This window comes from Channa argus, chromosome 17 (assembly GCF_033026475.1).
Source record: "Channa argus isolate prfri chromosome 17, Channa argus male v1.0, whole genome shotgun sequence".
In the NCBI taxonomy this organism is placed as follows: Eukaryota; Metazoa; Chordata; class Actinopteri; order Anabantiformes; family Channidae; genus Channa; species Channa argus.
In genome coordinates this window covers 8,715,845-8,732,985 of record NC_090213.1, presented here as the reverse complement: position 1 = coordinate 8,732,985, position 17,141 = coordinate 8,715,845, and the positions used below count along the sequence as shown (strand labels likewise).

The window sequence follows — 17,141 nt, the reverse complement described above, 5'->3', positions numbered from 1 at the left end:
TATGTATACTATTGCTTTTTAACAAAATCAGAAACTTACTAGAATAATTATTTTATGGGGGGGTAAAGATATCTAAACTGTATGCTTTAAAAGTAGCAGAGTTGTTTTTGTATCTTTGTGACATATCAAGGTAACATAAAGATCAATTTGGCTTCAAGATATGTCAGTTGACTTGTGAACAGGAGTTTAGTATAACAGAGTGGTGTTTGCTGCCGTGTTTGCACTCAGAGGCAAAATAAATAAAAAAATAAAAACTCCACCAAATCCCTTATCAGCCTCTTTGTTTGTATGAATTCTGTCATTCTATTAGCTTCTCCTCCGACTTAACAACCACTCCTAGAAATATTTGCTGAATCTTTTAACTTCAACATCAAACGCCGTCTGGCTCAAATGATTTATATGGCAAAGATCTTTTTCCTACTTGCCTTTGGAGCAGAACAATTCCTGAAAATCCCTTTGTGATGGAAGCACAAAGAGGCTGGCATCAAGGGGGAAGAGGGAGAGATTGGAGAGGGAAAAATGTGAAATGATGGCTCATAGCTCTGGCAGATTGTATTCAATTTAAAAACAATCCAAGAGCGATCTTGATATTCATTTCAGAGCCAAGTGCAGGTCCTGTGGGGTTTTTTTAAGTGCTTTAAGTGAATCCAATCTTGATTCCCTGGGACACTCTGGCAGAGAGGGGAAAGGTTTTCATGCAAGAAGCCCAAAACCTTTGTTGCCTTGTCTTTTCCACATCTCTCAGCCTCTCACTCAAAAAACAACATAACCATTTGAAATCCCACAACCCACTTCTGCTTCAATAAATATACCTGTATTCACACAGCCTTTTATTTCATTTAATATAAAAATGCTCAGATTTTTCCACACCCTACGGCCACTTTTCTAGCCCTTGATGTCTTGGTTCATTTTCGCACTGTCTGTCTAATGATGCATCAGTGACATAAAAATATTAACACACAAGCAAGAAACAATTAGTGTGGCATACACACCTTTGCAAAAACACACTCAGGCACAGTGACAAACCTCAACTTGCAAGCCTCCCAGAGGCATGCCTCATTTGTTGTTGTTGTGTGCAGTTCCCTCATTTAGAACAGGTGAACTGCAAACTCTCAGAGCTATCTGCTGTGTGTACGTCTATTTGTGTGAGTGAGCTTGTGTTTACACAAATATATTCCTGTTCACTGCATCAGTATTCACACCAGCTCCCTACCTGTGCATAATACCATAATTTCTCTGGTAATGTAGCACCCTGAAAAACAACATCTCTCTTCCCCTTCTCACCTCTTCTCAATCAGTCGTTCTTTTCCCTGGCAGTCCTCTTACCTCACACACAAACACGTGCATCACTACCTGTCTAGTGATGGACGTGTACTGCGGCTGCTTGTGTTCAGTGAAACCCTACTGTTGATACATATCATATACATCTGATTAGCCCTAATGAGATTAGCACTGACCTGTTATTCACCATGCATGACTGGTCCACAGCTGCCAGGCAAAATGAACAACACGCACACACACGCACACCCACTAACCTGTATGGCTTTGCTCTCTCTCTCTCCCTCACACACGCACGCACAATCACGCCGTCAGCACTGCCATCAGTATCAGAGTCAGAGTGTCAGCGGGAGAGAGAGAAGCTCATTGTTTTCTTGGAGCTGAAGTCATTCTGCCCTCAGATCACAGCCAGACCCCTGGGGTTTGATGATTTGATAGAAGAGGGAGGTAATTATTCATTCCATTCCATAGTTTATATGCATTTGTGCTGCTTCACTGCACAGTCGGTGCAAGCATTTGTGTCACAAAGTCTGCAATTGTAAACTTTGTGACTTTTAGCAATTAAATATTCATCAGTCAAGTACAGACTCATGTAAAAGAACACAGCATTAAATTATAATTTTTATTTTAATCAAAATACCACCCCCACTGATACTGTCTTTATTTTATCTGCCAAGATGAAATTCTCTTGTGGGCTGTGGACATTTGTGGGAAATGTCTGTGCATAATTAGTGCTGAATTTTAACTTAAAAACAATAAATAAATAAATGTTTCATTTTGTTGATGAGTCTTGTTGAGACAATAAATGTATGTGGGTTTAACATGAAGCAGGAGCAGATTAAAAAAATAGGTTTAACAAGTGCATTAGGGGTGGGAGAGATACATTTAAAAATATATTACAATATTTTACAATCAGTGATTAAAACTAAAAACCATTGACATCATCACATATCACAAAAATAATTCAGTTAAGTAGCTAATGAAATGCCACGAGCGCACGACCTAGCTAATACATGGTAAATCGTATGACTTTCACCAGGATTTTTTGTTTTTGTAGTCTCATGTGAGATGCCGGTGATAGGACATGCAAACACGTCATAAAGCAGCGATAGTGTCAATATTAATACCGACAACAAGATAGAATTTTTATCATGTGGAGGAAATATCATGATATACCGGAGATGATATAATATGGCACAGTCCTAATGTCAGTGAATGTCAGAGATGCAGGTAGGCCAATTTTGCTGCCCCTCAACAGAGCCAAGCTTGACTGTTTTCACCTGTTTCCAAACTGTGGTTTATAGATGTTATGTTAGATGGTTTGTGACACCTCATATTGTCCCAAGATTGTTGTTTCTGCTACTGTTATTTCTTCAAATTTAGTTTCCAGTGTGCTTTTGTTTCTCATTTGCTTCAGCCATTTAAAATGAGGTCTTCCCCACTGTAGTAATTAAACTGTAATATAACATGAATCCATGTATTTTGGGCACTGGTGCATTAAATTAGAGCCTGGATGATGAAATCGAGTTTGTGCATTGAGAATTGTGCAAACTCTCACTTCTAGTAAAAAAGTGAAAAGACAAGTTGAAAAACACTGAAATGTGACATATGTGATTTATGGGGCATATTACGGCTGTTTCAGACTTTCTAGCAGAGAGAGAGGAGAGCAGGCCCTCGGGTGACTTTGGCTCAGCGTAGTGCGAGCTCTCCGTGTCTGTAACTTTTCCACTCCGTCTCTTTTCGTCTCTTTCTTTCTGACCACCTAAGTTCTACCACAGTCCCTCCTCTTTTTGCTTCTTTTCTCTTCATCCCCTCTGTCTTTCTCTCAGTGTCTTCTCTCTGCCTTCCCCAGTTGCTCTCTGTAGTATTTCACTGAGCTGTGCGTGAGTGTTGCTCAGAGTGTGGGTATATAGAAGGCTTTGCCAGTGCCATCGCTGTCATTTTTTCTCTTTTTCTTGAGTGCGTTGGAGGTTTAATCCCTTTCTCACATTGCATTTCCACATGCTGAGGCAACAGAGCCGCGTTGTTGCATTTCTTTAAACAGATTTTTTTGTCACAGGAAGTAAGACTAGCTTCCTCCAACGAGGACCCCTGCGTAACTGCATTGATGGTGCCTGATTTATGTAAAAGCGGCTTCATGGCTTATTGTAGATTTAAGTGCACTTTAAAGGGGGTTAAAGCACTACACTGCAGATTTTTTTGTTTAAAATAAAACGTCTTGTGGGAGTGGTGAGAAAGTGAGCACAACTCTGATGAACCTCTCTATATATTTATTTTGTGTTGTTGAAGTTAGCATTACTCAACTACCCTTATCCTATCACATACTGACAGATGGTTCAATGTTGACCAAATCTCCAGTCTGACCTTACATAGTAATCATTTTGTTTCTCTTACTTTCTTCCCTGTGATTCCAAAAATACTAGGTTTGAAATTTGGGGAAGGAGTGAGAAGAGATTTGGTGACCTTATAAAAACGTTTTGTTTACAAAGATAAATAGGTGAAACAGTTCAAACATGCACAGACTAGTCATACTCACTACTGTAACTCTAGCCCCTGTTCTATTTGTTGGAAACAAACCTCTGGTGCTGTTGCCAAAACCTTTCTTGCATAACAGAAGTTTCTCCATATAAATGTATCATCTTTTGGGTAAAAGTCAAATGTTTAGTATACAGCCTCCTCTTAATAGATATAGTATTTAGGAACAATGGAACCCTGAGATGAGAGGGTCTGTGCAGTGATTAGGATTATATCCGTAGCTAAACATTGATATGTGTGTAGAATTTCATGGCAATCCAAAGGTGTCCAATAGTTGTTGAAATATTTAAATCTAGACTGACAGACTGCCACCCATAGATTGTTTAGTGACTAAAAATGTCAGACACTTTTACTCCGAGTGCCTGCACATAAAAAAAACATCCGGTATGATTGTGCCAAAGTATTTTATTAAGTCTGACAAAAGAGGCCGTGAATGTTCAGAGTAGTGGTGTCCCACCAGACCCTTCAGGCAACAGCATGCTGTTGGCAGCACTGTCCACTTCAGAGTCCACCCTAATTAGCACCACACTGCCTAACCTACATCTGATTAAGTGGCTGTTTAACATGATGGCCTTTCCTCATATTTAATCAGCCTCCCACCAGGTTTAGCTAAAGAGGCAAGTAGGTGCCCACTCCATGTTTTTTTTTACCTCCCCTCAGTTCATCAGTTGCACTTTCTGAAAATTCCCAGAGTAACAAAGCTTTTACTATTCAAACCCCTTGAAAAGAAGCCAAGACAAGGGTTGTGATTAAATGGTGAGTCACTTGAGAACTAGGCTTCATCTGCGACAATCACAAGTTAGAGCGGGACTTGACAGAGTGGAAGAGGGGAGGAGAGTTAGTTGGAGAGGTAAACAGACCTTCGAATTTTGCTACCATCTGGTGGACTCTACGGCCAGAAAAAGGGAGAGAGAAAGCGAGAGAAATCGGATGCAGGCAGTATGGAGGGAGTCCACACTTGATTTATAGTGTAAACAACGCAGGCAGTGTTAATTACATCTGGGTTGGTGCTAAGCAGTGGGCATTTTGTGGGAATCTCTCCAGAATACCTGGGTAGAATTATGCTGTAGCAAGATCTTTTGTTTATTTTATGCAGATACTTTATGACATAAAAAAGAACTGATATTTAATATAAAACGCAGTTCGGCATTCTTCCTGCGTGTTTTTTTTTTTGTGCATATAGATTTTTTTAGTTTTTTCTCCTAAGATGATTTATAGTATTTTGTGTGCATTGGATAAAGCATATAGTATGAAGTAATGCTACCACACAGTAAAAACTATCAATTTCAAGTAAAAGTCTTAATTTACATTAAAATTTGTATTTAACCATTTGCATTTAGCCTTGCGAGGGATGATAGCTTCCAAGAGATCTCAGGGCCAGGCGACAACCCTGAGTATGAGTGAGACCATGACACGCCCAGCTCTTGCTGCCTGCACCTGCCTCCAGAGGATGATTGTGTGATAGTGATGATGGTTGCAGTCTCTGATCACACAAGCTTTTATTGCCCAATATACCATAGAAGGGACCTGTTTGAATTACTGTTGGCATGTCTGACACGTAGGAGGATAATTTTAAGCAATCTGTTTGGTGGTTTTTGGTTTAGCTAGCCTCTTTGTGTAGTGTTTAACTAAAAGGGACATGAGAAACTTTAAGTTATTCATTTTTAAAGAAAAGACATAAATGATACCTTAAAGTAAAATGTGTTAAAAGGAAGAAAGAATAAATAAATCAAAAGAAAAAAAAAATCTGTCTTTATGAATTCCTCCTCTGCCACAGCCTGTTTTCACTCACAAAAGGCTTCTAAGGACCAAGGGAGCATTGGCGCTAATAATGTTGATGCTGTGCCAAGCCCAGCTGGTGGTGCCCGGCACAGGGCATCGAGTGTCTGCTCTCCACAGTTGCTGTCTTTAAAAGGCTCTCTTCTGTGCCAACTGGGATCAGAGGGAGGGAGATCACATTGCTGTAATAGACGCAACCAATCTGTGAACCTCTGTGGAGCTCATTCTGTTAGCTCTGTCTGATCTATATCACATTCAAAATCGAAGCATCACCTTGTTTTATCTGGCTGCAAAAAGGGGAGGTTAGTCAACGCACCGGAGAGCAAGTTGCTATGATGTGAAATTCAGATTTTGGGGTTTTATGTCTAGATTGCTTGTTACTAATTGGCCAGATGGGTAAAGCTCAAAAATCAATCAGCCTGTCATTGTGATGTATAGAGGAGTAGGAAATTAAATAAAACCTGCAGCACAAATCCTACAATTCCAAACAAAGCTGGAAAGATGTGTAAAACTTAAATAAAAATGAATGCAATGATTTGCAAATCTCATCCAACCATATTTTATTCACAATTGAATGTAAACAAAATATCAGATGTTGAAACTGAGAAATTTTACTATGTATTTCTCAGCATTGATGGTTCCTTTCCAGATGTGTAAGCTGCCCACACCATAGGCACTAATGCCTCCCCATACCATGATGCAGGCTTTTGAACTGTCTGCTGATAACAAGCTGGATGGTCCCTCTCCTCTTTAGTCCACAGGACATGACGTCCGTGGTTTCCAAAAAGAATTTCAAATTTCTATTCATTCGACTGCAGAACACTTTTCCATTTTGCCTCAGACCATTTTAAATGAGATTTGGCTCAGAGAACACGGCAGTGTTTTTGGAACGTGTTCACATATGGCTTCTTCTTTGCATGATACAGCCTTAACTAACATTTGTGGATTGCACAGTGAACTTTGTTCACAGACATTGATTTTTGGAAGTGTTCCTGAGCCCATGCGGTGATGTCCAGTAGAGAATTAGACCTGTTTTTAACGCAGTGCTGCCTGAGGTCCCGAAGGTCATGGGCATCCAGTTTTGACCTTCCTTGGGATTCCTCTTGAATCGTTTGATGATATTATATACTGAAGATGGAGGGATCTTCAAAGTTTGCATAATTTTACATTGAGGAACATTTTTCTGAAGTTGTTTTACAATTTTTAGACACAGTTTGTCACAGATTGTTGAACCTCTGCCCATCTTTCCATTCCAAAGGCTCTGCCTCTCTGAAATGCTCCTTTTATAACCAGTAATGTTACTGACCTGATGCCAATCAACCTAATTAGTTGTCAAATGCTCCTCTATTTGTTTTTGATTTGCAGCAATTTGTTTTCCAGCCTTTTGTTGCCCTTTTGTTTTTGTTTTTATTTATGTTTTTACATCTTCCCAACTTTTTTGGAATTGGGGTTGTGTGTGGATATTCAGAGTGAAAACTTCTAATATAACATAAGACAAAAAATAAAAAAATAAAAAAATTAACAATTCCCCAAATGCTGAATCTAATTCCCAGTAAAGTTTATCCTTGCAGTGATTCATATCAAGAACAATTACAGTACATTCCCTGTATTCAATATCATATTTACTGGGGAACATCAAATTTGGTTCAACACCCACGCTCAGGCTCAGGACCCATATTGGTTAAAATGTTGTATGAATGAAGCTTACAGAGAGTGAGAGCGAGAGGGATCCATGTGTCGGCATTCTCTTCCCATTCAGTCCAGGCAGCCATGTGCTACACAACCACAAACTGTGAGCCAAGATCTCTCCATCGCAAGAGCCACCAAAGCTGAACGGAATCAGACATTTTACAGTATGTGCTCACTGTGTTTCACACTTACATACTGTACAGTGCAAACACACATTTGTATGTAAACACGCATGATAAAACACCAACCAGTGCATAGCTGCCACAAGCTAGTTTCTCCATTCTGCTCTCACTGAGTGGGCGGTCCCCACTCGGCTCACAGCAGTGCTTGTTAATGCAGTGAGGTGTCTGTTGTTTCCCCCCTCCCTGTATGTTTATCCGCATTTTCTCCTCCACTTTAATTCTGTACTCACAGTTCCCCTAATTTGAGCCCGAACAGAAATAACCCACATTCAGCTTAAAGTATATATAGTATAGATGTTGATTTTTATTCTTTCAGATACAGCACACTGATGTTATTTTAAGTACACAATTTGTAATCCAACAAATTAAAGACAAATGTCATCACTATCAAAACATTACATCAGAACCTGTTAATTGGGTTTCAGTTTAGTTTGTGAGCTAAACTATTGAAAAAAGAAAAATGAGCCAGTGATCAATTGTTGTTTTTTGGACTATGTAAAATGCAGAGATACTTCAAATTTTATTCTCAGAATAATATCCAGGACCCATTTCACAAAAGCGCTTTGCAAGCACAGCTCACACACAGATTGCAAATGGTGGCGGCGTCCCATTTATCAAATGACTGTCACTCAGAAATTGCAGACAAATTTGCAAGTACCACAGGGTTCTCACAGGCACGGGTTTCAGGTGCCGCGTTTGTTTTGATGAGTAAAATGCCGGGAAATTAAGAGGAAACGAAATTATCTCATGTTGCAAATTACAGTTTGTGCACCGAAAATGTGGGTAAATGGAAGCCTGTGCATTGGTATGCAACTTGTATTGTGTAGGCTAAAGGCAGACCAACATTATATGGAACTATGGAACTCCAAGCTCACCAGGAATTGTGTACCCTGTGTGCAGCTTTTACAGGAAATGTACACTCGTGGGATGGGGACAAATGTGTTGTTGATGTTTAAATCGCTGTCATTGACATGCATGTGGCTGTGCTCATTTCAAGTGTCTTGTTCAAGGATATATTCTCAACAACTGCTGATGGAAAGGAAAAAGTTAAATACATCTGCTCATGTGTCTTTATTGGTTAGGAAATATCTTTAGTATATTTTTCCAATTCATTAAACTTGCATTAGTCTAATTTTTTGCATTGTCCCATGTGAGGCACCCCCATCATGTCAACTAGTGCTCTCTATTAATAACGGACCCATTAGTATGAGCTATTACACCGGAATTTTCAATTGTGGTGATGACACTGGAGAACATCAACACCCTCTGTTTTTGTAATTACAGCTCAATGAAATGTAGACAAAATGAAATGATGCAGATGTAGAAAATGTTGGTGCCTAAAGTCTCAGTGAGATATGCAACTGGGAACTGTTTTTTTCCCCTCAATTAAATCCAAGTATATACTTAGCATAGTACACTGGGGATTTAAAAGAATTACAATTACAACAAAACATTAAATCTAAGTATTTCATTAGCTGCTGGCGATAATTATACACAGATACGACAAAATAATGATCAGATTAGATTCAAAATATCTAATCTGTATTTCTATACACAGGTTGTCTGTCTCTGACTGCTGTTAATTCATATAAATATGAAGGTTACAACCATTTTGGCTTGAAATTACTCAAGGGATATAGTTAAAGAGTTGAAACAAGCAGGCGAGATCACCCGCACATCCACACACAAATGAACTAGACTAATTAGCATTCCCACTCTTATTATGCGTGCTCCGTGTCAGCGATACATCTGACAAACATAGTTGAGAAGCAGAGGCCAAGTGCGTTTGTGTCTGCAAGCCTGCCTTGACCTAGGAGGGACTTCTCATTATGCATCCTTCCCTGAGACAACACTCGGCCTCACCCAAGGCACCCAGTGTCACTGTGATTATAAACTAGCCTGCATTAATGTAAGCCCTGCGGCGTGAGAAAAGCGTCACATGACGTGCTCTACGTTTGTAACATCCTCACTTCCATCTTTCCTGCCGCTCTCTTTTTCCTTCCCATGTTTGCCACCACCATCTCACCTACCCTACCCTCCTCCTGCTCCCATCTCAGTCAATCAATCCTTCATGAAGTCGCAAGGTGACATGGACAGCGTTGTCCTGGTAACCATCGCTACACAACTGTTGCCTGGTCACCGAGTGCAAATAAGCCCGCAGCCCAGCAAGGTTTCTGTGCTGCAGAGAATTAGAACAAGGTATGAGAAAAGGGAAATAAAAGAGGGAGGGTCGGGGGTGGAAGGTCACATACTGGCTGCTGTAGCCTGCACTCACTTTTAATTTAATGATACTCTTGGAAGTGGCTTCTATACAAATTCAACAACAAAATTTGTGTTGCAGAAAAATCAAACATTTTTAATCTAAACATTTAGAAAGTAGCTACAGCCTCTCTTTAAATATCACCAACAGAACTGTTTCTCCATTTTGTCTTTGTTACACTATTAAAATGACAGTGTTTTCATATACACGTTGCTATCTCTTCATTCACTCATTATAAGGAATCCTCTTAGGGCAGAACACTCTAAAGAATAAAATACATCAGAGCCAGGATTTATAAATAGAACACTCTAATGAAGTACTTTATCAAGCTTGTGGGAGTCTTTCGACGTATTATTTATTATTTAATGATGGTTCTAGTCCAACGAGATATGTCAATATGTAGCATAGGATCTGACAAAATGATTCATGCAATGCTAATTAATCATTTCAACACTCTCAACTAATATCCATTAATTTCCGGTGAGGGGGGGACAAATGATTTACCCTCTTTGTGTATAAATCTTTATACGCACATAACTGCTTTGCTTGGTTTTCTGAACCCAAGATCCACATGTGAAAAACTATACCCATAATATGATACTTCTGTAGTTATCATTACATGTTGCGTTTCATTGGATATATTACTTAAACCATGGTATATTTACATCGCTTTATTTAGGAAAGTATAGCTTAAACACATTTATTACCACGATTGATTGTATTCTTATTTCCCATTTATTTAGGAGTGAATAAAGCTGCGTGATATATGAATATACACCGTGGACTAATTCAAAGGCATGGACGTAGAGACACTTCTTTCATTACAGTGATTTATGACACCAGATCCTAAACCTACTAAGAAGGAAAGACTGCCTGAAAGCGAGAGGGGAAAAAAAGGTGTTTATCTGCAAGGAAGGTGTTGTGAGGGAGGTGGAGTAAATTGACTGTTTACAACCACAGACCCAGAGAGGGACCTTGAATGTCCATGACGAGCTCCATTCCTTTTTTCACTTTCAAATCACCTTATCCCATGCATTTTTGGATGGCATCCTAAAAAAACCAAGGCCATAATTTCCATCCAATTTGCTCCCTCTCTCTGCAGGAACACTGACAGATTGTCATATTTTGGCCACGCTCCCAGAGGAGAGTTGTGAGAGGCAGGAGGGCAGATAAACGGCTATTACCATTCACACCGACTCATTACCGAGCATTTAGACCCAGGAGCACTAACCCGAAAGCTCCATGCAGAGGGCGTTCATGCTGCTCCCGTGCCCACCCCAGGAGAGCTGCATGATGATGATGATTGACAACTGGTGCTCAGTCATTCTCCTCTAAAACCAACTGCATATTTCCAAACACTTATTTGTTTTTGGCATGTTTCATCATCTATATCTTAATAAAGATCATTTATATAAACACAGGTGCCTGCCGTATAACATCCCCAAAGGTACTGTTACATTACCTATGGCTTACAATTTAGAAATACGGGACTGAAGTACAGCTAGAGCATGTTTTTGCATGCACGGCATAAAATGTGCATTATGTAGAGTAAGCAGCATAAATGCCTACCGTCATGAATCCATCCAGCAGGCCTGAGTCTGGTTTGGGTGGAGCTTGTAGCCGCTCCATTGACCACTTTTCGATGATTGACGACACCTGAGAGTTTTCTGTGTTTAGGATGCGAAATCCGGTCATGTTGACTCCACTGTAGCGATATGGTTCCATGTCCAGGGCAAAAAGATCCTGAAAGTGTAAAAGATAAAAGTTTAGATGTGTGTGAGCTGAAAATGATTTGTCTGTATTTGTACGTTGTACTTGCTTATTTTCTCAACATCTTTGATCTGCTTCAGAATCGTAAAATAGCCAATTGAGTGGCAACTTTAGCAAAAGAAGCGAGAGCAGAAGGATGCACTTACAGGTTTTTCATTAATTTTTTTTTTTAGCTCGTGCTTAGGTATGTGCCTTGATTAAGGCAAGGCTTTCAAGGTTACAGCCAGGCTTTTGGTGGGCTGCCATATATCATGTGGAAGTGAAAGGACAACGAATTGTCCTGCATGCAGCCTGTCTGGCACCTCACCAGGCAGATGTCTCTGGGACGCAACAGCACAGTTGACAGAGCAACAGCAGGTGATGGACACATAACAGTGATGCCATGGTCAATGTTTGCTGTCCGATTCGGAAAGCAGCATGGATGGCTTGGTACCAGTATACAGCAGCTTTGGCCAGCACAGTGGCCTACAACCTGCCAAACACTGGCTGATGTTAAAGTAGGCACATTTCCACCCCAACAAGCGGCAGTGTGCTGCTGAAACAGACCTATAATCACAAGTCTCTTTCCTTTCCTAGTGACATACCTGCTGTCACTCACTCCACTTTTATCTAGCCACGTTCTTATATGGATGCACTAGGGATAATTGCATGTCCTGTGCACTGGTAAATGTCTCTTTCAGGTCGGTTTTCTCCCAACCTTTCTCTCAGCCTTTGCAATTGTGCTCCAAACAACACAGCATGCCATTTGTTTGTTAGAGCTATAATGGACCAAATGGGTGACAGTATCATCTGCTCAGGGCTATTATCAGAGCTCTCAGTCTTCTGTTCTCTGGGCTCAGTGAAGATGTGCTGCTTTTCATCTGGAGCGTAGCATGCAATCTTTGTAGTGGCTAGATCAAAGAACTTTTGAGAACTTCAATCGCTGCCAGAGTCAGAATAAAATCTATCTAACTGCTTTTGTTTCCTACTCTCAGGGTTGGAAACATCCAGGTGGGTTGAAAAGGTTGGTGCAGAATTTTAGAAAGTTAAACTTTAACAAGTGATACTTTAAAATGCAAAGAGAATATTGAGAATCAACGACACGACAATGAGTCAGCTTTTCAAGGTCATCTATTTATATTGCCACAATGTCGAGTTGTAGTTCACGTTCAAAATGCTTCACACAGAATGAAAATAATAGGATGTTTTTGATCAACTGGCATCTGGAGGAGATGTTTTTAATTTTGTTCTCAGAGAAGAAAACTGCCATCAGACACTCAGACAGATGGAGGAATGTTTTCTTTGCAACAAGAAAAAAAAGATGAATGTTTGCACTGCAATAAGCATAGAGAAATAAAACTCTTCAATCCACACACATTATTAAGCACGTTGTGCAATCCAAAAACTGTAATAAACAACTTTTCTAAAACATAGTTTAAGTAAAGTGCCAGCATACTCACCAGTGTAGTAAAAATATAATGGTAGTACTCTGTCATCATACCCATGGCCAGGGCCTACAAGAGGAAAAGAACAATTTAAAGTAACAAAGTCAAATATGAATATCTCAGTATTTTATTATTGTTCTCATTTTATTTTGTTGTTTAACATACATAGTCCCTCTGACATTTTTCCATACATTGGTGGTTTGTTAAGATGTGTTACCCTGTTTAATCACATGATTATTTATTTCATGATGTGTTTTTCTTTTATTAAATTTTGAACAATGCGTTAATTCATCTGAAATTTCAGCATGTGAACAGTAAGAGCAGTTAAGTTGATAGAACACCCTGCAACATTTGTGATCATTTTATCTCAGCCATTTCCTGAATTAGATTAAAAGTGAATTAACTGCAAAATGTATGTAATTTCCCCCCTATAGAAACACAAACTCAGCACTCAGTACATAGACTCATAGTTCATTCATTATGTATATCCACTAAAACAATAAGCTCAATGTCTTCCCTTTATTACTCTTTCTCTCTTTAAGCACTGATGCAAATAATTCAGATACCTACTTTCTCCTCAGTTCATCTTTAATCTCTTTGTAGAATATTGGATCTGTTCTACTGACCCGTCATAATGGATGCTCTCCATTGCACAATAAAGGTTTTTTAATTAGAAACTCTAATTCTGCTTACAGGCATGTTAAATTCATTTAACAGAGGCACATTATTTATGAGAACTGTGGGGGTTCTTGAATTGAAGCCTTCTCACAACCATGTTGCCTGGTTTGAACTCTTAATGCAGCTCTATCTCTACGGGAAACATCAAAAATGACTGATTACTGCTAGAGAGAATTCATTGCCTCTTCCAACACACACCTGAAGAATCCTGGTTTAAGGTTGGTGAGGAAAACTATTTTTATTGGGTATGAAGAGCTGCAGTGCTTACAGACAGAAAATTTGGGACGTTTTTATATTTGTTTTTTCCTATCACACTCAGAGGGAACTGTGAAATAAACAAAATCATATCAGTACAAGCAACACATTTTGTGTGAAAAATATCTACTTAAAAATTCTTTTCAGAAGCAAATAAGTTTTCGATGTGTTATTTAAGCACTTATAAGAAGTTGGACTACTAAAAAAGGAAGACCAGTAGGGTTGGGCGGCAGGGGGGTGGAGTGGTCAGCACTGCCACCTCGCAGGTAGAAGATTGCGGGTTTGCGTCCCTGGCTGACTGTGGCCTTTCTGTCTGTAGCTTGGATGTTCCCCACATGCTTGTGTGGGTTTTCTCCAGGTACTCTGGACAAAGATGTGCATATTAGGTTAATTGGTGACTTCACATTGCCCGTAGGGGGGAATGGTTGTCTGTCTGTGTATGTCTCTCTAAAATAGACTGGCAACCTGTCCATGGTGAACCCCACCTCTCAGCCTATGACAGCTGGTGTAGGCTCCAGCCCCCCATGACCCTAAACAAGATAAGTGTTTACAGATAATGAACAGATCAGTTAGGTTATAATAATTTGTCATTTACACTATGACCATACTAATTTAACTGAGTTTGGTTTATTACTCAGTGGTAAGTAACAGAAAATATATGTTTTCGTGTCAGTGCTGGATAGTTGATTCTGAATCCTTTTGACATTTTTGCTGCCGTGCCCAACATGTGCTTCCTGGCTAAATCTGGAAACAGCCATTGAGCTTGTGTGAGCTTAAGAGTCAGGAGGCACACGACTGGCTAAAAGGTGAGGAGGTTGTTTAAATAAGAATTATTAAACCGAAATTTTAAAATGTACTTTTTAAAAAATATATAACAAATTATACCTTTATTTACACATTTCATGACATTTACTGACATGTCTATTCCTTTGAATGTCACCTATTATCACTGAACACATTAGGGTCAAAAAGTAGTTCCCCAGGTATGGTTTTTGTAATGACTCTAATTAGCTCTCATGGCTCAGTAAGGTGGTCTCATACCTGTTTCAGGATCCAGGCAGCCATCTCGTGTCCACAATCAAAGATGACATGGAACTCCTTTGCTTTCTTCATCTCCTTCAGAAGTGGCTTGGCATCCTTGGTCTCTGTGGGCAGCTGTCGGATCTTCAAACGAATGTTGTATCGCGACGGTGCCTTGATCAGCTCTTGGAGTCGAATGAGACCTGCAGACAAAGAGGATACATATAGTGTAAAAAAGGGAATTTTAAAGATGCAGCAAAATATTGTGTTTGATCTGGCGCCATTATGAAGTATCTCTGATGCTGAAGAGGCCACAAAAACCAACTGGATTCAGGTTTTCTCAGCAGAAAAAGGCTCATAAGCATGCCTTCCTAATCCACAGTCTATTGATCCTCCTACACATGCTTGGCAAGCAAACAGACTGCTAGAGACCTATCAAGAGAATTTAACACCAAGCCAGCACATTGCACTCTTTTATACCAAAAGCACAAAATAGAATCTCAATCTGCACACTCCTACAGAAACTTCCAATACCACAGAAGGTTCCCAAATGTTGATTCATTCTTGTCTTCCATGGTACCGTAGAGTAGCATGGAAGGGGTTCAATTTTATCATGATGAAAAGTCCGTCCCTGCCTCTCCTGTCTCTCTCTCTTCCTCTCTCTCTCCCCCACACTTCAGATGTGCTATGATGAGAGCGGCTCTGTTTGCCCAGCTTGTACTTGCCCTTAGGGAGCCAGACGCTGGAGTCACATACTGAGCTACAATCTTCACCTTTCATTTCTCGACCACACGCTCAGGTAGAAAGCTCTCCGGGAGATACAGTGATGAGATTACAATGAGTTTCTCCCTCAGTAAAGAACTTCAGAGTCCAGGGATGAAAGAGCCTGGATTGATGGCAAAGATGATTACTTGTCATGGGTATAAAAATGGATGGAGCAGTGAGGATAGTTTGAGAGGGAACTGGAAAAAGATAGGATTTTTTTTTTTGTTGTTGAACCACTTTAAGATAGCTCAGCCTATTTTTTTTATTTTGAAATGAAGTGCTGTGTGAGCCGCTTAATGGTCTTACTGTGGTTAGGGCTGGGTCTCCCTGAGGCCTATAGAAAGATTGGTGTGAAATAGGAACATGCAGGTCTTGTTGTGAACAGTACCATTGTAGGGAGGAATAGTGAACCTCCTAGAGCTTCCCTCAGGTCGTCCCAATAGAGCCCGACTCTAGGGCTTGTCTGCGTCTCCCTGTTTTTGTTCATACTGACACTTTGGGAGGTGTTAAGCAAGAAAAAAAAATCTGTCAAGGGAGCTCAACGTTTGGGAAACACTGTCAGAGTAGATGTTTGTGGGCTCTGGCTAATGCCTTCAGACTTTCCCCCTGGATCTTCTAACGGCTGTGTGTGAATATTTTATCCCCTCCGATAGTTTTTCCTGCCAGCCGTCAGATAGGCTCCAATCAGCAGTGCAGGGCCCTGGAGCATGAAGCTGTGTGATTACAGCCTGGGACTGAGTGGAAGCGGTGGGGGGAAGCAACATGGCTATGCAGCTGTCACACTTTTCAGGGTGTCAGGTGTGTTACAAGAGAAATGCTCCACAGAGCAGGCCCAAGCAGCTCCTATCTGACACAGAGAGAGAGAGGCGAGAGGTAACCTTTTGGCATCTCACTCAGGCAGTTTGTTGGAGAATGAGGGTGTTAACATACTGAGCTCCAAGGCAGGAAGTGAATAGAGGTCAAGGAGATGAGTCAGAATAATGTGGCAAGTGGGACTAGTCATTGAGATATCATCTGAGCTTAACGTACAGGCACTAGGAGGCTGCAGGACTGGCGGTATACTGAAATACATGCAACAGATGTGAAATTAGTGAATGTGGGGGAGTAAAATTTGGAGGAGCAGTTAAAACTAATATTTTATGAACTGCTAGTTGATCAAAGGAGCAGAAGGACTTAAATATCTATTAGAATACGTAATTTAGGATGCCAACTACAAAACAATATTCATTTCATCATGGTAGGGAGTGCATCCATTAAGCAACCTGTCTAAGTGTTAAACCGCCTTTCAAATCTGTCCAATTTAGTGCATTAAAATGTCAACCATATCTTGCCAAAAAGCTTGTAAATTGCAAATGGGCATTTGAATACTGTTATGTTCTCTGGAGCTATTATACTTTAGCTCATAAAAATATCCCTGCTCTCCAGCTAAAATACAACATGTCTTTTAAAATACATAATATCAGACACTCCACAAAGTCACCGGATAGACAAAATGGCTCACAGATA

General features: G+C 40.1%; 1 protein-coding gene across 3 annotated transcripts in view; it reads right to left on the bottom strand.

Annotated features, from left to right (window-relative positions):
• LOC137102311 (glutamate receptor ionotropic, kainate 2-like) overlaps positions 1-17,141 on the bottom strand; it is a 57,436-nt gene that overhangs the window by 20,852 nt on the left and 19,443 nt on the right. For all 3 annotated transcript variants that reach the window (XM_067481688.1, XM_067481686.1, XM_067481687.1), the window contains exons 4-6: positions 14,892-15,073; positions 12,933-12,986; positions 11,293-11,466 (exon numbers count right to left, since the gene is read on the bottom strand). In XM_067481688.1, the coding sequence (XP_067337789.1) occupies positions 11,293-11,466; positions 12,933-12,986; positions 14,892-15,073 (410 nt within the window). The remainder of the gene's footprint in view (positions 1-11,292; positions 11,467-12,932; positions 12,987-14,891; positions 15,074-17,141) is intronic.